This window comes from Ictidomys tridecemlineatus, chromosome 6, assembly GCF_052094955.1.
Source record: "Ictidomys tridecemlineatus isolate mIctTri1 chromosome 6, mIctTri1.hap1, whole genome shotgun sequence".
In the NCBI taxonomy this organism is placed as follows: domain Eukaryota; kingdom Metazoa; phylum Chordata; class Mammalia; order Rodentia; family Sciuridae; genus Ictidomys; species Ictidomys tridecemlineatus.
This window is the reverse complement of record NC_135482.1, coordinates 99,278,517-99,304,056: the sequence shown is the minus strand read 5'-3', so window position 1 is coordinate 99,304,056 and position 25,540 is coordinate 99,278,517. Positions and strand designations below refer to the sequence as shown.

The following is a 25,540-nucleotide window of genomic DNA, read 5'->3' as shown; positions in this document are numbered from 1 at the left end:
AGCAAGTGGCAGTTTTCAACACTTAATTGTATTGACTGGTTGAATTATACCTCTAATTTTTCAACTCTACCTAGAAAAATGATATCTTAAAATATTAAAAGATTATAATTTTGTTACTGTTGAGGAGGAGGAGCTTGGACTATTCCCAAATACTGTTGGCAGAAATGTAAATTACCACAGCGTTTTGAAGAAAAATCTAGTGGAATTAACCAAAATATTAAGTTTATGTAACCTTCAATTTAGCAATTTCACTAATAGGTATTTTAGAGAAATCCTGATATGCATAAAAAGGTATATGCAATGATGGTTATTTCAGTAAAGAAATATTGGAAAACATGAACTATCAATAGAAAATGGTTAGTGGCATATCTGTTACTATGGGGTGATTTGCCCTAGAAGTAAAGAAAAATACACACACACACACCTATTAAGGCCATTAAAAAGAATCCAAGTAGCATGGTGTCACATGCCTATGATCCCAGCGACTTGGAGGCTAAGGCAGGAGAATTAAAAACAAAAGAGAGATCCAAGATTTAAAAAGGGGGGGGGGGGGACTGCAAAAACAAAACGAAAAACAACTATCAATTTATGTCAAAACACAAAAATTACATGTGTAGGGCTAGGGACATAGCTCAGTTGGTAGAGTGCTTGCCTGGCATGAACAAGGCGTTGGGTTCAATCCCCAGCACCACAAAAAAAATAAAAAGAAAAAAAATTAAAAAGATTGTGTGTCCATCTACAACTAAAAAAATAATAATTTAAAAAAATTTTGCCCTGGATGGATGCAAGATTAAAAAAAAATAAATTACATGTATATGCATGTAAGTGGATTTAAAAGGGTTTCAAAGAATAGAGGACTGGATGGGAGAAATATTTTATACCCCATATATTTCTCCGCTTTTCCATAATTATAAAAAGAATAAATAGGAAAGATAGTAGAATGAATCAGACATAACTTTCCTATGTTCACATATGAATATATAACCAGTGTAACTCCACATCACATACAACCACAAGAATGGGAAGTTATACTCTATGTATGTCAAAATACATTCTATGGTCATGTATAACTAAAAAGAAAAAAGTTTTTAAAGAATAAACATAGCTGGGCTGGGGATATGGCTCAAGTGGTAGCATGCTCGCCTGGCATGTGTGTGGCCCAGGTTCGATCCTCAGCACCACATACAAAGATGTTGTGTCCGCCGAAAACTAAAAAATATATATTAAAATTCTCTCTCTCTCTCTCTCCCTCCCTCCCTCCCTCCCTCCCTCCCTCCCTCTCTCTCTCTCTCTCTCTCTCTCTCTCTCTCTCTCTCTCTCTTCTCTTAAAAAAAAAAGAATAAATATAGCTACCACCTTCACTTAATACATTTTTAAAAAGAAGTAATGAGAGGGAAGTGGACTATTGTTTCTATTTCTGACCTTATGATCTCACCTGAAACCTAAGTCATGTGACTATACCACAAGATACATTCCCTCCCCCTTCTGTGTCAACAGTCACTATCACTTATTGTTCAATTTTTTTACTGTTTTATATTCTTCCTCCCAAATCTTTCCATCTTAGAGACTTCTAGTTTCATATTGTTAAATCTTCCTAGCCACACACTCCTCTGACCTAGAAATCATCTTTAACTCTTATTTCATCTCATGTCCTTGCTCTTCATCAGGTTTTTTCACACCCAAAATGGCTCCATTTCTGAAATCTTGGACTCTGTATCTAGCTTATCACAGACTCTTATCCTAACTTCTTTCACAATTGAAGTCTCATTACAGCTTGTAATTCATCATGTCATGCAATCATATTAGCTTTCTCCTTTTTATTCCTCTTTTCTGTTTCAACTCTCCTTTTGCCAGTATCCCTAAACCCCCTTTGCTCTTTTACCACAGCCAGCCAAAAAGACTCCAGTAATGTATACTCCAACCATGCACCTCCATTATGCCCCCAAGAACAAATTACATAACGTTAGGGATTGGTATACATAAAACTTTGTGGTACAAGTCTTAGATTTGCCCAGAGATTTGGCCTTGATAATTACCAATCTTATGCCTTTCAATGGTTGTTCCAAACATTAGTGCTCTTTTCAAGCTTACAGCTCCAAGCTTTCTCCTCTTCTTTCTATACAGATAAATCATTTTACTATTTCCCTCATAAAATAAAATTTCTGTGAACTCTCTGAACTTAATGCCACTGTATTCTTATTCTTTAGCATCTTCACTTATAGTTCCCCCTATCCACTTGTGCATGCCCTGAATTCTTTACTCCCCAACCTTTTCAGGAACCTGACTTCATTGTCTGTTTCCTTTCTTCTCTGTATCTTAGAACTCTAATTTTTCCATTCACCCTTTTCTCTCAACATATAAGTATATAAGTATATTCAGGTTGTTTCCATCTTTTAAAAAAAAAAAAAAACCTTCTATTTAACCATTTCTACTTGCCTGGCATGTGTGAGGCACTAGGTCCGATTCTTAGCATCACATATAAATAATAAATAAATAAAATAAACATCTATCAACAATTAAAAAAATTTTTAATTTCCCTTGTCTTACTCTCTCAGTACAAATTTGAAGTTTTCCACCATTCACAGCCAATTGAAAGTAGTTCATACTTGCTCTTTCAACTGGCTCATCTTTTCAATTCTTTTTTTTTTTTTTTCAATTCTTAATTCACTATTCTCAACTTCTGTTCCTACCTTCCCATAATAGTGACAACAGTTATCACTAAGGTTACCAGTGACCTTCAAGTTAGCAAATCTAGTAGGACCATTTAAACTATTCATAAAATTATAAAATATATCTTGTTTTTGTTCCCTCCTTTTTTCCTACTCTCACTCCCCTAATTCAGGCCCTTATCATGAATTAAGGTAATGAATATTAAGGTAATGAATATAATACCCCCCTAATGAATTAATGGTAATGAATATTAAGTCCAGTCTAGACTGGACTTAATATTCATTACCATTCAACCATAACTCTACTTTCCCTTTATCCATTTTATCATAAGCAAAACTCTAAATAAAATCGCTCCCCTGCTCAAAATATTTTAATAACTTCCAAATAGTAGTTAAGATAAAATGCAAACTAATGCAGGGTAAATAACTTCCTTCACTATTTAGCCCTGGTTTATCATAAAGTTCCAGCCTTGCCCAGCTTTATCTCTGACTTCCTACCTTTAATTTAAAATGTGAGGGCTGGGGATGTGGCTCAAGCGGTAGCGCGCTCGCCTGGCATGCGTGCGTCCCGGTTCAATCCTCAACACCACATACAAACAAAGATGTTGTGTCCGCCGATAACTAAAAAATAAATATTAAAAAAAATAAAATAAAATGTGAGAAATCTTGCCTGGTGTGGCGGTGCACATCTGTAATCCCAGCACCTCAAGGCTGAGGCAGAAGGATCTCAAGTTCAAAACCAGACTCAGAAGATTAGTGAGGCACTTAGCAAAACAGCAAGACCCTATCTCTGAATAAAATATAAAAAACGTCTGGGGATGTGGCTCAGTAGTTCAGCACCCCTGGGTTCAATCCCTGGTAAACCCCCCTAAAAAAATTAGTAATCTTCAATTTATGCTTTCTTAACATGTCCATGTTCTTTACATCCTTTATACCTTTGCATGCATTAAACTTTCTACCTGAAACATTCTCCTCTACCCTGTCAATTTGGCAAACATATACTTTTAAGTATCACCTCAAATAATACCTTCTTTTGAATCTTTGCCAGGTACTTTGGATAAATTTCTCTAATGCTTCTACTTGCTTGCTTCTGTTATGCTCAATCTTTTGTGCTTTATGTGTTACTATGCTTTAATATCTCCCGCTAAAGCATAAGCTCCATAAATGCAGGAAACTTACTTTTTTCATCTTTTATCTCCCAACACCCAGTTCAATACTCTTCACAATCAAGGCATCCAATAATAATTACTGAATAATACAAATTTTCAATTTGTCTAATTACTTGACATTAATTTGGCTATTTATTAAATAAATTGACTTTATTACTGAAAACTTTTCTCACAGAAAACTCCAGCATCAGCATAAATAAACTATTTTTGGAATAAATCCTATATAAATTATATATATATATATGTGTGTGTGTGTGTGTGTGTTATAGTGGACACAATACTTGTAAATATTTTTAATAAATCCTATATAAATTTTATATATATATATATATATATATATATATATATATATATATATATATACACACACACATTGTAGGTGGACACAATACCTTTATTTTATTTTTATGTGGTGCTGAGGATCAAACCCAGTGCCTCACACATGCTAGGCGAGCTCTCTACCACCATGCCACAACCCCAGCCCACAAATTCTTTATTTTTTTTTAGTTGTCAATGGACCCTTAACATTTATTTATTTGATTTGTTTGTTTATATGTGATGCTGAAAATTGAACTCAGTGCTTCACATTCTCTAGGCAAGCACTCTACCACTGGGCTATAACCCTAGCCCTCGTATACAAATTCTTATGAGAATATAGAGGAAAAAAAGCTTTCCAGTTAATCTTTATGAAACCATCATTAGCTTGATACCAAACCCATACAAAATGTTAGGAGAAAAGAAAACTACAGACAGCCCTGGTGGCATATGCCAATAATCCCAGCCATTCAGAAGGCTGAGGCAAGAAGATCACATAAGTTTAGGAGGATCACAAGTTAGAGGCTTGCCTCAGCAACTTAGTAAGACGCTGTCTCAAAATAAAAAGAGGTAGGGGTGGCTCAGTGGTTAAGTACCCTGAATTTAATCCCTGGTACCAAGGTAATAATAATGACAATAATAATAATATAATGAAATAAACAGAAACGGCTGGGAATATGGCTCAATATTTAAGCTCCCCTGAGTTCAATCCCTGCTACTAAAATAAAGTCTTAGCTGGAATTACCTCTTCTCACCACTGGATAGCAGTAGCTACACAATTCAAGGATTTCAGGTTGGAGAATAACTGCTGAAAATCAGGCTAATTTTCTTTTACGTGTGACTTTCCAAGTACTTGTGTCTTAACCAAGTTCAACAAAAGCACTTTTGTTGGACATGATAAAAGCTTCACGCATCTCTAATCTTGATTACTTTTAGACATACTATACACATGAGGTCTGGGGTTGTGATTCATTGGTAGAGTGCTGGTCTCAAAAGTTCGAGGCCCTGGGTTTGATCAATCCTCAGCATCACATAAAAATAAATAAAATAAAGGTATTGTGTCCAAATACAACTAAAAAAGGAAGTATTTAAAAAATACATATATACACATGAAAATAAGTCATAGTTTTTTTGACTTATCCCTATCTCACATAGTTTCTCACTCTTCTTTATCCACACACACAAAAATTATATTACAAGTTTTTAAATCTGACTTGCCTTTGCTCAGAGTACTGCTATCAATGGTATTCATTAAAGTATAATTTTTTTAATGCTGAAGTTGCTACATGGACAGTGATAATAAAAATTATATAGCCATGTGGGGGTTATGTCTGTAATCCCAGTGATTCCAAGGTCTGAGGCAGGAGGATCTCAAATTCAAGGCCAGCCTAGGCAATTTAGCAAGACCCTGTCTTCAAGATAAAAAATAATAAGGGCTGGGAATGTAGTTCAGTGGTAGAGCACCCTGGCTTCAAACCCTAGTAAAGAAAAAAAAAAATGTCTTTCCTAAGTATGCAAAGATATATATGAAATATTCATTGCAGTGTCACTATAATAAAAACTCAACTAATCTAGTCAGGCACCGTGGCACACTGGTAATCCCAATAGCTCAGGTGGCTGAGGCAATTTATCGAGGTCTTCAGTAAGTTAGCAAACCCGGTCTCAAAATAAAAAATAAAAGGAGCTGGAGATATGGCTCAGTGGTTAAGTGCCCCTGGGTTCATTCCCTGGTAAAAAAATTAATTAATTAATTTAAAATAAAGCTGTGTATGGTGAAGCACCCTGTAATCACAGCTACTTGGAAGGCTGAGACTGAGACTTTGAATTTAAGCCCAGCCTGAGCAATATATAGTGAGACCCCCATCTCAAAAAAAAAAAAAAAAAAAAAAAGCCTTTCTTGGGACTAGGGGGTATAGCCACTGGTAGAGCACTTGCATAGCATACCCAAGGCCCTGGATTCAATTCCCAGAACAACAACAACAAAAAAAAAAAAAATAAGTAAAATATTTAGGCTTCATAGGCATAAAAGAATTATAGAACAGTAGTCAAGATATTAAACAAGGACTGGGAAATATAAAGGGTAAGAGAAACTTTTTCATTTATTTAACCCTACTTTACACTATTCTTATAATAAGAGTAATAAATTATAAAACATGAAAATAAAACTAATATCTGATCAGGCACCATGGTACCTGCCTATAATCTCAGTGGCTTGGGATGGTAAGGCAGAAGGATAGCAAAAAAGCAAAAGAGGGCCAAACTCACTTTCATCACAAGCCCACTTTCAGACAACTTACGTTCTTCCATGACAACAACATCAGTTTAGTCACGGAGGCTCTGTCCTCAAGATCTAATCATCACACAGGGTGTGGTGGTATGTGCCTGTAATCCTAGTAGATTGGGATGCTGACGCAGAAGGCTTGCAAGTTCAAAGCCAGCCTCAGCAAATTAGAGAGACCTTGTTTCAAAATAAAAAGGGCTGTGGATGTGGCTCAGAGATTAAGCACTCCTGGGTTCAATCACTGATACAAAAAAAAAAATCTATACATATCAAATAAAAGCATTAAAGAATGTAGCAGACAAAAAGTAGTTACTTTTGGGTACAGAAGGAAATAAAATGTTTTGCAAAGAGTATGCCAAGAGTTTATATTCCATTTTAATGTCTTATAACTTTAAAAAATCACCCAAATATAGGAAAATATGAAGTCCCTGATAAAGCTAATTAATTCTGACTTGCTAAAGCTAATGTTAATTATATTTTTTGTACACTTGTTCATTTTAAATTTTTCATAATAATAAAATGGGTAATAGGAGACCAATGGATAAAAATAATAAGGTAAATAATAAAGAAATGACCTGAAAAATTATTAAGTGATATATGAGTTGCAAAATTTTTTATATTGTTAAAATATACAACACACTCAGACTTAAATGTACATAGAAAAATTGGAAAAAATATACCCCTAACATTTTTTAGCAGTCACCTCTTAGGAAATGGACCTAGGATAGGAAATAGCTAAATAATTCTAACTACTGTATAAGTGTTGACATTTTATTTTTACAATGTTCAAGTATTGGTGTTGTGATTCAAAACATGCAAATTTTAAATTTTGAAAACATGATGGTAGTCTTACCATGATTTCAAAATGTCTTAACTAAATAGTGGATAAAGTCAGTCATTGACCTAAATCTAGTCATCCCTATTCCTTGCTCCCTAGGGCTGTATTGTAACTGCTGTGTCAGGTTAAACTGGCCCAACCTGTAAATCTGATAATCTCTAAATCTGAGAGTTATAAATTCTAACTTTGATTTATTTACTACTGTATCCTCAGACCTGGAACAGTATCTAACACATAGTAGGTGTTTAATCAATATTTGTAGTTTGAATGATAATGACAGAAATATATTATATATAAAAAAAAGCCCTAGTGCTATAGAATTTAGGATCAAAGCCACTTTAGTATTTGTGGAGAAAACACTGTTAAGTCCTACAGCTCTGAAAAGCAAAGGATATGTCTTACTCAAAGACACTCTCTTTATGTCCCAATGAGAACTTTTGAGTTAGGAGTCTGTTTCCTGCTGATTTCAGGAAATATTCTTTCCTCCTCACTCTCCACACTATAATAGCTAGGAAACATGATAATGATTCAGCCCCAGAGAGGTTTAGCCATGAGTCATCTTTTGAGAATCTCCATAAAGAGGATGTGAGGCATGTGATAGGCAATACAGGAAATTAGGAGAAGGATCAGGCACTAAAACTAGAGTCTGCTTTTCTTTCTAACTCCTCCATTCCCTACTACACCATCAAATGCAAACCCGGTAGAAGTAATTTCTACTCCCGGTTATAGCTTAGAGTCTGCAGAATGGCTCATCAAAGAAATCTTTTATTTCAAGAGCAATGTTTTTATCCAGTGAAAAATCTCATAGGACATTTCTCATACCCTAGATTGTCAAAAAGAATTTTTTTATATATTGGTTGTACTTTACCACTGAGCCACATCCCCATCCCTTTTCATTTTTTATTTTGAAGCAGGGTCTTGCTAAGTTGCTATGGCCTCTCTAAATTGCTGAAGCTGGCTTTGAACTTACTAACCTCCTGCCTTAGCCTCCTGCCTCAGCCTCCCCGGTCACTGAGGTTACAGCATCCCGCTCAAAATTTTAAAATATCTATCAACACCCACTGCTGATAAAGAAATAAGACAATAGGAGCTGGTAAGACTTTGACAGCCTAGTGTTTTTTTTTTTTGGGGGGGGGTATTGTAGGGTTCCCACCGAGCCCAACACTGGAAAAGGGGCTGCTATCCTCGGCTGGAGCTGGGGAGTTTTTTTTTTTGGGGGGGGGGGTACTTTGACAGCCTAGTAAATGTATACATGCTCAGAGTTCCCCACTTAAGTAAAGCAACTCCTCCACTATAGGAAAAATGCAAAAGAATTTTGTTGCAGTATTTTTTATAATTTACAACAGGACATTAGAAATAACTCAAAAGTCTATAATTATAACAAATAAATTCGGGCATATTCATATAACTAAATATTGTAAATAGTGAACATGATGAACTACATTGTACAATGTATCAACGTGGATAGTTGACAAAAACACAATGTTGAGCTGGCACAGTTGCCGATGTCTGTAATCCCAGTGACTATCAAGCCTGAGGCCAGCGGATTGCAAATTCAAAATCAGCTTGGACAACTTAATGAGATCCTGTCTCAAAATTTTAAAAAAATCTTGGCTTGAGTTGTAGCTCAATGGTAACACGTGTGAGGCACTGGGTTCCATCCTCAGCACCACATAAAAATAAATAAGCCATGCATGGGGTGCCCATGCCTGTAATCCCAGCAGTTTGGGAGCCTGAGACAGGAGGATTGTGAGTTCAAAACAAGCCTTTGCAATGGCAAGGCACTAAGCAACTCAGTGAGACCCTGTCTCTAAATAAAATACAAAATAGGGCTAGGGATGTGAGTTAGTGGTTGAATGCCTCTGAGTTCAATCCCTGGTACCAAAAAATAAAAATTAAATAAATTAATTAATTAAATAAAGGTATTTTGTCCATCTACAACAATTTTTAAAAGATACAGAAGAGGGCTAGGAATGTGGCTCATTGACAGAATACTCCTACCATTCAATCACCAGTACCTAAAAGAAAAAGGGGATTCTGGAGTTGTGGCTCAGTGGTAGCGCTCTTGCCTAGCATGTGTGAGGCACTGACTTCGATTCTCAGCCCTGCATATAAATAAATAAGTAAATAAAATAAAGATCCATCAACAACTAATAAAAATATTTTTTAAAAAAGAGGGCTGGGTAGAGTGCTAGCCTAGCATGGGCGGGACCTGGGTTCAATGCTCAGCACCACATAAAAATAAAGGCATTGTGTTGTGTCCATCTACACCTAAAAAATAAATATTTTAAAAAGAAAAAAAGAAAAGAAAATCAGAAAAATTATGTGGGAAAGGGAGGACAAATTAAAAACTGCACAATGTTCAAAATAGACAATTCTAATTTGCATAGTTTAGGTGACAAGTGAGTTTTAAAATGTGAGAAAATGATACACATAAAATTCCTAATTGCAATTTTTCTGGTGGAGGAGCATAAGAGGGCATTTAGAGAGGGAGCTTAAAAGCTATTGGTAGCACTCTACTTTTGAGGCTTAGTGGTGAGTTCATAGGTGATCATTTCATTATTTTCACAACATATATATTCATAATATACACTCTTTGAAAATGTACCATACCATTTTTAAAGGGATATGATGAAGCAACTATGTTTTCACAGATTTTTGTTTGTTTTGTTTTGTTATTTCAGGGATTGAACCCAAGGGCACTTAACCACTGAGCCACATCCCCAGCCCTTTTTATTTTTTGAGACAGGTTCTCACTAAGTTGCTTAGGGCCTCACTAAATTGCTGAGGCTGGGCTTGAGCTTGCAATCCTCCTGCCCCACCTCCCTACTCACTGGGATTACAGGCATGTGCCACCATGCCAGGCTCAGGTACTAATTTTTTTTAATATTTATTTTTTAGGCGTAGATGGACACAACACAATGCCTTCATTTTTATGTGGTGCTGAGGATTGAACTCAGGTCCCGCCCATGCTAGGCAAGCGCTCTACCGCTGAGCCATAATTCCAGCCCTTCAGGTACCAATTCTAAACAATAACATTTCTGGCTGTGTGTGATGATCTACACCTATAATTCCAGAGATTTGGGACACTGAGGCAGGAGGATCATAAGGTCCAGACCATCCTCAGCAATTTAGCAAGACTCTCTCTCAGCAATTTAGTGATACTCTCAGCAATTTAGAAAGACCAGGTCTCAGAATAAAATATAAAAAGGACTGGGGATGTAGCTCAGTGGTAATGGGCTCCTGGGTTCAATTCCCAGTACCAAAAACCATTTTTTTTTCTGTATAATAATGATGATCCTTTAGAAAAATGCTTTCACATATACTTTCTCATTTATTTCTCACAACAATCTTGCCAGGTAAATAAGGTTATTTCCATTTTTATAAAAAATGTTGAGTAGGTCAGATTTATTCATTGCTCCTCCAATATGTAAGTGTCAGAAAAGGAAAATCCTAGAGTCTGATACCAAAGTAATAACTGCCCATAACCTATATTTTAAAATGTTTGTATATATTATTAGTATTCTTTTGCCTGTGATTGAATTATACTACTGCCTAACATTAATTAAGTACTGAATGCTATTCTACATGCTTATAGTAATTATATCATTAACCCTCATGTGAGACATGTAATATTATTATAATGCCCATCTGACAGGTGAGAAGCTGATAAAGTGTGATTAAGTGGTTTGTCAACAGTAAGAAATGGCAGACATTGATCTCATCATCTCCAAACTTAGGTCCTTAAGCACTGTGTAATTCTTCACTTATAAAATGGACAAAAAACCCAAGTGTTACAGCAGTCATGTTAAATCTTCATTATTTATGAATTCCATATTTGTGAATCACCTACTCACTAACATTTATCTGCAGATGTAACAGTGGTTTCACTTTATGCTTTGACTACATCCCTTGGTGCTCTAAAACAGACATGTTTTTTCTTTTTCCTGACCTTCTCCTCCCTGATCTTCTGCATGATCTTCTCCTCCCTGACCTTCTACTTCCTAATCTTCTCCTTAATCTCTCCTCCCTAATCCAGGGAAACAGGATTTCTCTGAATCACCTCTTTAAAAACCCCTTGTTTCCCATGATGGGGAAAATCACAGCATCTGGAACTGGAGTACCCCGTGTTTCTCCTTTGCTAGCAAACAATAAAACTTCTTTTTCCTTTTTATCAGAACCATGTCCTCACTGTTGGATTGACACTGGGGACAAGGACCAAACTTTCAGTAGTAACACAAGCTCAAAACCAACATTCAAAAGCTTTCATAGTCCTTCTCAAACATGCAAAGGTGGCAAAAAAATTAAGTCACAGGACATACAAGTAACCTAGCTGAGGTCAAACAAGGTGACTCTACTTACTTGTTTCAGTTCTTGTACTATCCATAAGTGTCCTTTTCATGGTCTATTTAGTGCCACCATTTTTTACATTTTTGTGGGGTTTGTTGGCCATTTCACCATTTTTAAAATGCCTCCAGGCATCGGACCAAAGTATTGCCTCAAGTTCCTAAGCGTAAGACTTTGATGTACCTTACAGAGAAAGTAGGTGTGTGAGATAAACCTTTTCCAGGCATAAGTTATAGTGCTGTTGTTAGAAAGTCAATATTAATGAATCAAAAAGATTTTAAAGTTGCGTTCAGTGGCACACACCTATAAACTCAGCAACTCAGGAGCCTGAGGCTGATTGTGAATTTGAGGCCAGCCTCAGCAATTTAGAAAGGTTCTAAGCAACTTAACCAGATCCTGTCTGTAATTGACTCAAAAATTTATCTTGACCTACATTTATGAGAGTCACCTACTATAATATACTACTACATTAAAAATTGCAGACGAGCATGGCAGCACAACCTATAATCTCACCAGCTTGGAAGGCTAAAACAGGAAGATCTCGAGTTCAAAACCAGCCTCAGCAATTTAGTGAGGCTCTAGGCAACTCAGTGAGACCCTGGCTCTAAATAAAATACAAAATAGGGCTGGGGATGTGGCTCAGTCGTTGAGTGCCCCTAAATTCAATCTCCAGTACAAAAACAAACAAACAAAAAAACTGCAGAAGTTTGCTTCCCTAGAATTGGAAAATAAAAATAGGAAGGAGGGGGAGGGAGGGGGCAAGAGGGTAGGAATGATGGTTAAATAATTTAGATATCATTACCCTAAGTACATATATGAAGACACAAATGGTGTGAAAATACTTTGTGTCCAATCAGTGACTTAAAAAATTGTGCTCTATATGTGTAATATGAAATGAATTGCATTCTGCCATCATATATAATAAATTAGAATAAATAAATATTTTTTTAAAAAAAGAATATAAACTAGAATGGGCAAATGTGGTTAGAGGCTCTTGCTGCAGCTTAACAAGAGTCTAGGAACCTGTAGTCCTATTGCCTCTTCTACTGCTGCTCTAAGAACCAGTAATCGTGCTGGAACCCACAGCTGCCAGCAGCCATGCCAAACCTGCATCTCAATTGCAGGAGCCCCCCGCCCCCCCAGAGTTGTCTGCTGATACTGGAATCAGAGGCAACTGATTTTCCTTTCTCTCTTCTTGCTTTTGTTTCAAATTTTTTAATTATAAATTTTCTCTTTTGGGGGGTTACTGAGGATTAAACCCGGAGTGCTTAATTACTGAGCTACATCCCCAGCCCTTTTTTGTATTTTATGTAAAGACAGGGTCTCACTGAGGTGCTTAGGGCCTCACTATATTGTTAAGGCTGGCTTTGAACTTTTGATCCTCCTGCCTCAGCCTCCTGAGCAGCTGGGATTATAGGCATGCTCCACTGCACCCTGCCTTCAGTTAATTTTAACCACCAACTTTATTTCCCTTTACTGACCAGTAATAGAATTTATCTGTGTCATCCACAGTTTTTGTGTTTGGTTACATTTATTTAGAACATAGATTTTTTTCACATGATCTAATAATGGATCTAATCATTTCCCCGAAGGTCCTTAAAGACAGTAACTTTCTCATATGTTTATTATTAAATCTCTCAGACAAAACAGGCTAGAAATTCTATGATTCTAAAATTTTTATTTTGTCCAAATGAACTTTAATGTAGATCTCCATCAATGACAATATAGAATTAATTAATGATTCATAGCTATCTTTTAATATATATTCAAGATTTCATTTTTAGCCAGTCACCACCGTAATCCCAGTAATCAGCAAGGTTAAGGCAGGAGGATAGAAAGTTCAAAGCCAGTCTCAGCAACTGAATGAGACCCTGTCTCTAAATAAATAAATAAATAGTCCTAAAGATGTGGCTCAGTGGCTAAGCACACTGGGTTCAATCCCTGATACCAAAAAGAAAAAAGAAAAAGATTTAATTTTTACCCAAGGCATCTAATCTCTGCTTAGAAATTTATATTTAGATGTTTAAAAAAAACAGAAGTGAAACATATAAATTCCCCTAGAGTTTTTCATGTCAATATACAAAATATTTATACTTACTTAATACATCCAAAAACAGAAACACTATTCACAAGATGCTTTCAATAATTTCCTTCCCATGATGGGATGATATAGCTCAATGGTAGAGTGCTTGCTTGCTGAGTGTATATACAGTCCTGGGTTGCAGCCCTGCACCTAAAAAATAAATAAATAAACAACAAATGAATAAAATCTCCCAGGCAGAGACAGTGACCTGGGCCTACAATCCCAGCTACTCAGAAGACTGAGGCAGGAGGATGGGGAGTTCAACACAAATCTGGGCTATAATATAGTGGGACCCTATCTCCAAAAACAAAAGAAAAGGAAAAAAATATTTTCCTTCCTGAACTGAAAATCCAGGAATCACAGCTGGGAGTTTCTCAAAGTGGTTTAAAGTGCTATATAATCTTTAAAGAAATGAAATCAATAAAACTGAATCCACATCAGAAAAAAAAAACTTTAAGGACTTTAATGAACTCTCTGAATAATATTCAGATGTCAACATCATTTTCAAACATTTATTCATGCATTGGTGCCTAATCATTTTATACTGGGCACTGGAGATCCAAACTCATGGTCTAGTAGAACAGAGAAACAGATAAATTATTATTTAAGCACTACTATTTTTCTATCAGATTGTATTCTTTCTTAAAGCCCAGCTCAAGTGCTGCTTCTTCAATGAATCACCTTCTTGTTTGCTTCAGTAAGAATTCCATGTTCCCTAAGTATATTGTACCCTCCTAGCAGTTCCCACTGTATATCATTACATAGATTTCTCAAAGCTTCTGCATCCCTACAGAGCAGAAAATTGTGTTTATAGTGGGACCAAAGTACATGTTTATGATCTTCGACATGGTGGTAAAAACTTTATCTTCTGAAAGTTTAAAAGATATGCTCATCACTGAGCATAGTGGTGCACACCTATAATCAATCCCAGCTACTGGGGAGGTTAAGGCAAGAAGATCAAAAGTTCAAGGACAGCCTGGGCAGCATAGTGAGACTGTCACAAAATAAAAAGGGCTCTTGGTATAGCTTAGTGGTTGAGTACCCCAGTACCATAAATAAATAAATAGAATACACACATGAGCACACACACTAATCATGTCACTCTTTTGTGTGTGCTCTGAATAAATTTGTCACTTAATATTTCCAAATGTTAGAGGGAAAGAAAACAAAAAATAATTAAATCATAGAAATTTGTCCTGATATATTATTAAATGAAAATCCAAGTCATATAATCACATATAAATTATAGTCCCATTTTTTTACAAACTATACTTTTTTAAAAAAATATGTGCTATATTTAGAAAAAATCAGAAAGAATGAACATTAGTCTATTTAAAATTGTTACTGTAACAGGGGTTCACTTGATACTTTGACTATATCCCTTGTGGTTTTAAAATTTACATTTTTTTCTTTTTCCCCAATCTTCTTTTCCTTAAGTTTCTCCTTCCTGATCTTCTTTTCCCTAAACTTCTCCTTCCCGATTGATCTCTCCTCCCTAATTTCGTTTTTTCTCTGAATCACCTCTATAAAACCCCCTGTTCCTGCTGATGGGCAGAATTAAAACCTTTGGGACAGGAGTCCCTTGTGTTTTTCCTTTGCTAGCAAAGCAACAAATCTTTTTTTCCTTTTTTTCTCAAGACCTTGCTTTGTTATTAGATTGACATTGAGAAGGAGAACTGAGCTTTGGGTTACATAACTTCTGGTCATACTGAAAAATGAAAGCTTCCATTTTTTAATCTTTTCTATTTCTGCATTATTTCAATTTATCATTTTATATGTATGTACTATTTTTAATTAGATTATAATAACAATAGAAATAACTTAAACACTATTCAGTTCTTAGCATTTTTGTTAGGTCTTTCTGCTTCAAAAATAAACCAATGTGGATGATTTGACTGAAAACAAGAGGAGGAGCTGATGTCATTGTCAGATACGTTTATCAATTTGGAATGAAGAATTCATCAGACAACAGTGTTCACAAATATGTGAAAGAATGATGTGAGGGAGGAAGAATTCCTTACTGTGTGTACTTTAAACAGGAGTCATCTTCAGTCTTTTGCACTCCTTCCTGATGAATCATAACCTCAACTTTCACCATATTCCACCATTGGCTGCACTCTCCCACCTACCTGCCTTTGGCTATGATTCACATATGCTTTCACTTTTTCACCTTATTCTGCCTCTAGAAGTTCTATAGTTATTTAAGGACTTGCTCACATCTTATATCTGCCTTAAGACTTTCCCATATTGTCCCCTGCCTATTATGTTCTATTACTTTAGTACTATTTTTATTTCTATTACTACACAAAGTATGAGTTATACTACAGTCTGTGTGTACATATGTGAATACATATTCCCTCTTGATTGTAAATTTCTATGAACTAGAATGTTTAATTTATCATGATTTTGGCATGGCATATTTATTTATTTATCAAAGGACCTTTATTTATTTATTTGTTTGTTTGTTTGTTTATGGTTCTGAGAATTGAACCCAGTGCCCCACACATGCTAGGCAAGCGTTCTCACACTGAGCCACCGCCCTATCCCTGGCATGTTTTTTTTTTTTTTTTTTAACACATACTAAACCTCAAAGAGATGTTATCTGAGATGAATTAAAAGCATTTATGCTGGTTATTTCTCTATAACCACCCTCATTCTAATCCTCCCATCTCAATAGGGTCAGTTTTTTGCATTTACAAAGCAAAACAAAAGCAAAAGTCAGAAAAATGGGAAGTTTATGTACAAAAATTCTCTTTTGGGCTGGGGATGTGGCTCAAGTGGTAAGCGCGCTCGCCTGGCTTGCATGCGGCCCGGATTCGATCCTCAGCACCACATACAAACAAAGATGTTATGTCCACCGAAACTAAAAAATAAATATTAAAATTCTCTCTCTTTTTAAAAAAAAAAGTTCTCTTTCCCTAATTGTACTCTGTGTCCTGCAAAAAAAAAAAAAAATTTCACTAGAACTCTCTCACTTTGTTCTTCTTTTCTTATCTGAGCCACTTTAAAATGACTCACTTAGAAACTCTTCCTGTTGAACTCAAGACAGTGGTCTAGATCATGAGGCTGACTTTACTATCGGAAACAGAAAGAAGGAAAAGAGAGAGAACTCAGCAAGTTGCTTAAAAATATTTCATGACTTCATTGTGGCTAAGTGTGGAGGTCAGTTAGGACTTCTGGGGACCTACAGATTGGTGCTGAAGATTTTAGCTACAGTCTTGGTTATTTGGTAAGAATACCTAAATTGATCTGATGCCTTGTGCTTACCCTGCTTTGCTCATTGCAGATAAGGGTTATCATCTCCTACTTTCCTCTATTCCTTCCCCACCTTTTATTTCTCTTGTCTTATCCTTTGTCTGATTTTATTTTTCTAAATATTTCACATTCTAATTGTCTCTGCTTTTAACATCTTCATTCTGGAAATAATAGTGAATTTTTGTGCCATCCCCTCCAACTATTTTTTTTTGGGGGGGGGCAGTAACCAGTGATTGAAACCAGGGGTTCTTAACTACAGAGTCATATTCCCAGTCCTTTTTATTTTTTATTATTTTTATTCTTTATTTTTGGATACTGGGGATTGAACTCAGGGACACTCAACCACTGAGCCACATCCCCAGCCCTATTTTGTATTTTATTTAGAGACAGGGTCTCACTGAGTTGCTTAGCACCTTGCTTTTACTGAAGCTGGCTTTGAACTTGCAGTCCTCCTGCCTCAGCCTCCAGAGCCACTGGAATTGCAGGTGTGCACCACCACACCCAGTTTATTTCTTATTTTGTGACAGGATCTCACTAGGGTCCCACTAAGTTGCTGGCGCTGGCTTTGAACTTGCAATCCTCCTGCCTCAGCCTCCCAAGTCGCTGGAACTACAGGCATGCACCACAGTGCCTGGCTCATTTTTCCCTCTTAAAGTGTCTATGTTTCCCCTCCTACTCTTTGATTCCAGTTTTCCCCATTAGTTTTGTTTTTTTTTTTTTTAATCATTGATTATACACACTTATACACACACAGAAATTCTCATTCTATTTCCCTATTTTTTTTCTTCTACTCTTCCCATTTCTTATTGCTACTGGCTCTGTCATTGTATCATTACTATTTGATTCTGGGATAAAATAGTTGTCCTTTCCTTATCATAGATGAATTTCAGTTTCAGAATTTTATCCTTTTAATTACTATTGACCCCTTCTATAATAAAATCTAAGAAAAAAATTTTCTACTAATCTTAAACATAGTGGTATTTTTTAGCTAAAGCTTAAAGAAATGTAAAAGCTTAAAGAAATGTAAATCTTGCTCTGAAGGACTTTTAAGGCTTGTCTCATATATACTTTCATTTCATGACAGATAATATGTGATAATATAACTCATACAGATAACTTCCCTCATACTGGAATTTTGCGCTTTTCAACTCTTATTATTTCAGTTTGTGCAGTGCCCTTTACTAGAAATACCGTATTTTTTTTGCTTATGTGATGCTTTGCAGTAAAAAGAAATTGGCCTGACACTCAGTGGACCTAGCATCTGAGAACCTCCTGAGTTGTGATTGTGTAAAAGTGACCTAATCTACTGAGTTTCAGTATCAAAAATTACAAAAGTAGAGAGAACTAGAGATGACTATTCAGTTTTCTTTCAGTCCTAGCAATCTATGACTTTATCCTTCTTTCATTGTTTTATGGATCTATGCATAAGTCTGTATGAATCTCTGCATAAATGGTGCAATAGATCAAGGTAGCTGCCATTCACAAGAGGGAGGGGAAGAGCTCATGATAGGACTTGAATATTTGAGTAGAAAAGGCCACAGAAAGGAGAATGGGAATAATTTCTTTTTTTGTATTTTGTTGACTTGTTATTTTCACTTCTGCTAATCCTATATATCCCTTTAAAATGTTTGTTTAACTCAGCAGAACTACTTTCAAGTCACGAAAAAATTTTGGGCCTCTATAAAAAGAAATGTAGAGTGTTATTGTATCCAGTAAGAATTAGGAACTTAAAAAGGAAGTTAGAAGCAACAGCATAGGAATTAAGAAAGCAGCCATGGTAAGGATTAAATGGATAAGAATTACAATGTTGAATTTAATTAAAGATAAAGAAAAAGCTAACCAGGCATATCTGTAATTCCAGAAGGCTGAGGCAGGAAGATCACGAATTCAAAGCCAGCCTCAACAACTTAACAAGGCCCTAAGCAACTTAGACCCTGTCTCAAAATAAAAAAGGGCTAGACATGTGGCTCAGTGGTTAAGCACCCCTGAGTTCAAGCCCCAGTGCCAAAAAACAAAGTCAACCCTAGGTGAGCACTCATCCGTTGAAGTTATGTTTAGCCTTTATGTCATATAAGGTACTGAGTTAAATTCTGTGGAACAATTATTTATGCAGAAGACTATTTTTACCATCATGAAATTTAAGGCCAGAATGATAAATAAGACAGCCATGATCTTAATTGATAATTATAACACAAGATAAAAATGTGCCCTTGCATAGAGAATATGAAAAAGGATTCAACGCACACAATCAATACGCTGAAGAATTAATTTCTAAATGGCATTATAAGAAATTATTTCAAGGAAGATATAATATTCGAGCTTGACCTTGAGGAATATGTAATATTTCAATAGGCAGAGATTAAGGATGGAGGAAAGAAGAGGCTAAATGAAAGACATAATTCCAGATAGAAGTAAACAGCATTAGCCAAGAAATAAGAAAACTGCATTAATTTGGAAGAATGAATCCTTTGGGAAAGTAGTGTACACTTACAGGAATGTTCAGAACCAGGAGAGAGTAATGTCACAGAGGCCAAGAGAACACTATTAAGGACTTAGCATACCGAATGACAAATTTTACCTTGTGGAAGATGAAGACAAACAGAGGTTTGGATTTGTTCTCTAAAAGTAATGGGGGCAGTATGTAAATTTAAAAGTTAAGAAGGAAGTGGTCAGAACAATGCACCCCCAAAAGAGCCAACATCCTGGAAAAGAGAAACTATGCTAAATTAAGAAACTTAAGATATATAACACCCCATAATAAAGTATGATTCTAGGTTGGATACTGTCAGGGATAAATCTTGTTTGGTTTTTTTTTTTTTTAGTTGTAGTTGGACACAAGATCTTTATTTTATTTATTTTTTATATGGTGCTGAGGATCGAACCCAGGGCCTTGCACATGGTAGGCAAACACTCTACCACTGAACCAAAACCCCAGCTTCCATATAAATCAATTATAAAAGATATTTTAGGGGCAGTTGACAAATAATTGGACAAAGACTAGATATTCCTTAAAGTACAATCATTCCGGGTAATGTGAAGACTGGTAACTGAAAACATAAACAAGTTTATAAAACAATATGTATTTACACCCCTATTTATAGCTGCATTATTCACAACAGCCTAAAGGTCAAAGGAATCTGAAGTCCACTGACAGATAATTTCATAAATAAACTCTCATTTTTGCATTGGAATATTAGCCTTAAAAAGGAAAGGAATAATGACACATTCCACAAAATGAAAGGCAGTATGCTCAATGAAAAAAGAAAAAGCCAGACACAAAAAGAAAAAAACTATGAAGTATGTAAAGTGGTCAAATTTGTAAAAATTGAAAGAATGTCGGTTGCGGGGGAGGGGGGGCAGTGGAGAGGAGGAAACTGGGAATTGCTTCATGGGTACAGTTTCCGCTTTTCAATATGAAAAAGTTCTGGTCATTAGTTTTGCAACAATGTGAATGCAGTAAATACTGCTGAACTATTAATAACGGTTGAGGCAGAGTGCAATGGTACACACCTATGATGGCAGCTACTCAGGAGGCTGAGGCAGGAGGAACACAAGTTTGGCAACTTAACGAAATCCTGTCTCAAATAAAATTTTTAAAAGCTGGGGATGGGGCTGGGGTTGTAGTTCAGCAGTGGAGCACTTGCCTAGCATATGCAAGGCCCTGGGTTCGATCTTTAGAACCACAAAAAAATAAATAAATAAAATAAAGAAATAAAGACATTGTGTCCAACTATAACTAAAAAAAAATAAAATAAAAAGCTGGGGATGTACAAGGCCCTGGATTTAATCCCCAATATGAGAAAGAAAAAAGAGAGAGAGAGAGAGAGAAAGGAAGGAAGGAAAGACTAAGATGGTAAATTTTATGTTGTGGGCTGGGTTTATGACTCAGTGGTAGAGAGTTTCTCTCGCGCTCATGAGGCCCTGGGTTTGATCCTCAGCACCACATAAAAATAAATAAATAAATAGTTAAGATATTGTGTCCATCTACAACTAAAAAATAAATAAATAAAAATTAAAAAAAATTTGTTGTGTGTTTTACAATTCAAATTTTTTAAAAATATTCATGGTATGATCTAATTTTGTTAAACTTTAACAAAAAAATGCATATACATATGTATACACACATATATGAAAAAAAAGATCCAAAGGATATAAATTAAGATATAGTAATCACTGACTGGTGGATATGACATTTTCATTTTTTTCTTTCTTTCTTTTTTTTTTTTTTTTTTTTTTGGTACCAGGGATTGAAGATAGGGGCACTGAGCCACATCCCCAGTTCTTTTTTTTTTTTTTTTTTTTTTATTGTTGGTCGTTCAAAACATTACACAGTTCTTAATACATCATCTTTCACAGTTTGATTCAAGTGGGTTATGAACTCCCAACTTTACCCCGTATACAGATTGCTGTTTCACATCAGTTACCCTTCCATTGATTGACATATTGCCTTTCTAGTGTCTGATGTATTCTGCTGTCTGTCCTATTCTCTACTATCCCCCCCCCCTCCCCTCCCCTCCCCTCCCCTTTTCTCATCCCTGTTTAATGTAAATCTTCTTCTCAAGCTCTTCGTCCTTACCCTGTCCTTGTTTACTCCCCTTATATCAAAGGGGTCATTTGGTATTTGTTTTTTAACGATTGACTAGCTTCACTTAGCATAATCTGCTCTAATGCCATCCATTTCCCTCCAAATTCTATGATTTTGTCGTTCCTTAATGCAGAGTAATACTCCATTGTGTATAAATGCCACATTTTTTTTTATCCATTCATCTATTGAAGGGCATCTAGGCTGGTTCCATAATCTTGCTATAGTGAATTGTGCTGCTATGAACATCGTTGTAGCAGTGTCTCTGTAACATGCTCTTATTAGGTCATTAGGGAATAGACCGAGAAGGGGAATAGCTGGGTCAAATGGTGGTTCCATTCCCAGCTTTCCAAGAAATCTCCATACTGCTTTCCAAATTGGCTGCACATCCCCAGTTCTTATTTGTATTTTATTTAGAGACAGGATCTCACTGAGGTGCTTGGGTCTCACCAAGTTACTAAGGTGTGGCTTTGAACTCAAGATCCTCCTACCTCAACCTCCCAAGGCACTAGGATTACAAGCATGAGCTACCATGCCAGCTCATTTTCTTAGTTTTACTTGTCTGTTTCCAACCTCTCTTCATGCCTATTTTCTGCTTTTGTAATAATAAAGCTATTTTCCCCAAATTTTACTCTAAAACACAAGAAAGAAATGATGAAAGCAGTCAATGCAAAGAGCACCAATAACTCTTGAGAAATCTGATAGTAAAAGAAGAAGAAGTTGCATCTGAAAGACAAAACCAAGTGGCGACTCCCTCTTTTTGTGATAGTTGAGTCCTTTAAAAGTCTGCTTAAGGAAATGGATCCAACTTCTGCCATCAGAGAAATTAAAATAAATAAATTTAAAATTCTTCATATCATTTTAGATTGTGAAGCTTCCAAAAGCCTTTTCATTAACACAGGTTGGGGACCACAAGTTCCAGAAGTTTTTGTTTACTCATTTAGCTTACTTGTTTGTTTTAAAAAAAAAAAAAAAATATATATATATATATATAGTAAATGGACACAATACCTTTATTTTGTTTATTAATTTTTTTAATGTGGTGCTGAGGATTGAACCCAGTGTCTCACATGTGAGGCAAGCGCTCTACTGCTGAGCCACAACCCAGCCCCTACTTGTTTGTTTTGGGGGACATGAAGCATGGAGTGAGTCAGTGGAAAATGAGAGATAAAAGTACCAAAAAAAAATCATAAATTTGAATTGATATGGACTTCTAAGTGAAGTTGATATTTTGATACACATTCAAATCTATCCAACAGATTTTAAACTGTCAGAAAATGTTTTTGTGTGGTTTAGTATGAAGTCAACTATTATGGTTTGGATATGTGGTGTCCTCCAACAGCTCACGTGTGAGACAATGCAAGAATGTTCAGAGATGAAATGATTAGGTTATGAGAGTTGTGACCAAATCAGTGGATTAATTCACTTTTCTGGATTAACTGGATTCAGGCAGATAAGGTGTGGTTGGAGGAAGTATGTCTCTGAGGACATGCCTTGGAATTTATATTTTTACTCTGGAGAATGGAGTAGTCTCTTTCCTCCCCTCCCCTCTCATTCCCTCTCCTCTCCTTCCTGATTGCCATGTCCTGAGCTGCTTTCCTCTGCCATGAAATTTTGCCTCACCTCTGAAACCATAAGCCAAAACAAACTTCTCCCTAAGTTGTTCTTTGTTGGGTCTTTTGGTCACAGTGATGCAAAGATGCCTAAAACATCAAGGAATATAAACAAAAACATGTGAGGGCCTTCTGGCTTTGCGGTGGCCGCATCATTATGTAGGCAGGTTAGGATTTTAAGAATACACATTTTACAAAGATACTGTTAGTTATATAACATTTCTTTCATCTTTTTGCAGAAGTTTAGCAATGGAGTCATTCTCTGCTGAGACCAACTCAACTGACTCACTCTCCCAGCCTTTGTATGAACCCCAAATAATTCTCTCTATGGTCATTCTTGGCCTCACTTTTTTATTAGGATTGCCAGGCAATGGGCTGGTGTTGTGGGTGGCTGGCCTAAAGATGCAGCGGACAGTGAACACAGTTTGGTTTCTCCATCTCACCCTGGCAGATTTCTTTGCTGCCTCTCTTTGCCCTTCTCCCTGGCTCACTTAGCTCTCCATGGATACTGGCCCTATGGCAGGTTCCTGTGCAAGCTTATCCCCTCCATCATCATCCTCAACATGTTTGCCAGTGTCTTCCTGCTTACTGCCATTAGCGTGGACCGATGTCTGATGGTACTCAGGCCAATCTGGTGTCAGAATCATCGCAGAGTGAGGACAGCCTTCGCTATTTGTGGATGTATTTGGATGATGTCTTTTGCAATGTGTATTCCTGTGTTCATGTACCGGGAAACATTCACTGTAGACGATTATAAAATGTGTATATACAATTTTGGTTTCACCAGCTCAGATTATTCGGATTACACCTATGATCCAGATGAATTAGAAAATGGGTCTTTCACCAACTCCATTGTTCAGCAGCCTGGAAAAATGGATGATAAGTTAAATTTTTCCTCTTTCCAAGCAAACAATTATCCTTGGACAGCCCCCACCATCCTCCAATCTCAAACACTTGGAAGACATTCTGGAGATTTGATCCCTGGGGAGTCAGCAAGATTATCTAGACGACATCCATCTTACAATAATTTTAAGCCTCCTAATATTTCATCTGCAAGCCCCAGTGGGTTTCTCACTGAAGATCACAAAACTGATGTACTGCATAACCCTAATAATCTTCTTCCTACTGATTTAGACCTCTACCCAGGGCTTATAGTGATAACTTTTATGAGCCTGAGCAATCACAAGATTTCCAGGATTATAATTTAAGCCAATTTCCTGGTGACAGTCAAGTGCAAAAAACTATGATGATAATAACCATTACAAGGTTAGTGTTGGGTTTCTTGCTGCCTTTTATTATCATAGTGTGCTGTTACAGCATCATCGTTTTTCGAATGCGACGGAGCCAACTGACAAAGTCTCGGAACAAAACTTTCCGAGTGACCATGATGGTGGTGACTGTATTTCTTGTCTGCTGGACCCCATACCATATTATTGGAGTCCTATTACTGGTTATTAGCCCAGGATCTTCCTTGAGAGGAACTCTATTATCCTGGGACAATGTGGCCCTTGCTCTAGCATCTGCCAATAGTTGTTTCAATCCCTTCCTCTATGCCCTCTTGGGGAAAGATTTTAGGAAGAAAGCAAAGCAGTCTGTGAAGGGTATTCTGGAGGCAGCCTTCAGTGAGGAACTCACACACTCTACCAGTTGTTTCCAAAACAAAGTCTTTACAGAAAGAAACAGCATCAGCACAGGTGTGTGAAAATCCAGAGCAACCTACCTAAGTAGATGTCTTTAGTGAGTATTTGTAAAAGAATGAGGGATTATGACAAGCAGGAGACTTCAGAAATCATCAAATAATCAATCTAGCAATTCTCGAAGTGTGGTCTCAAATTACTGGCATCAGCATCTACTGGAATGGAAATTTATTAGAAATTCAATACTCAAGGTTCCAAGGATGAATCAGTATCTCTGGAGATGAGGCCCATTGTTTTAACAGGCCCTCTTGCTTCTCATTAACACCAAATTGGAGAATCATTATAAAAATTGATGTATTTCTATCCCTAAGCCATGTACTATAAATAAGAATCTAGTCTTTTTTTTTTTTTTTTTGTGTGTGTGTGTGTGTTGGGGGGGGGGGGCTACAGGGAATTTAGCCCAGAGGTGCTTTACCACTGAGGTATATTCTCCCAGTCCCCAATTTTTTTTTTCTTCTTGAGACAGGGTTTTATTAAGTTGCTTAGGGCCTCACTAATTTGCTGAGGCTGGCTTTGAACTTGCAGTCTTCCTGCCTCAGCCTCCTGAGTAACTGAAATTAAAGGCATGCACTACCATGCCCAGCCTACTCTATTTTTAACTGTTTCCATCACTAAGTTTTTTCTTTAGCATTATCTAAATCCTTTTCCATATTACCAACGTAAGACCATTTCTTCTTGTCTTACATGAATG

The 25,540-nt window shown here is 36.4% G+C and overlaps 1 protein-coding gene across 1 annotated transcript; it reads left to right on the top strand.

The window, feature by feature from the left end:
* Positions 1–16,736: 16,736 nt before the first annotated feature.
* On the top strand, positions 16,737–25,534 carry C3ar1 (complement C3a receptor 1). Its single transcript, XM_005341722.4, is given in 4 exon segments — positions 16,737–16,931; positions 23,392–23,603; positions 23,606–24,295; positions 24,298–25,534. Coding segments are annotated over 3 exon segments (1,449 nt in total). The 5' UTR covers positions 16,737–16,931; positions 23,392–23,401; the 3' UTR covers positions 24,855–25,534.
* The last annotated feature ends 6 nt before the right edge of the window (positions 25,535–25,540 follow it).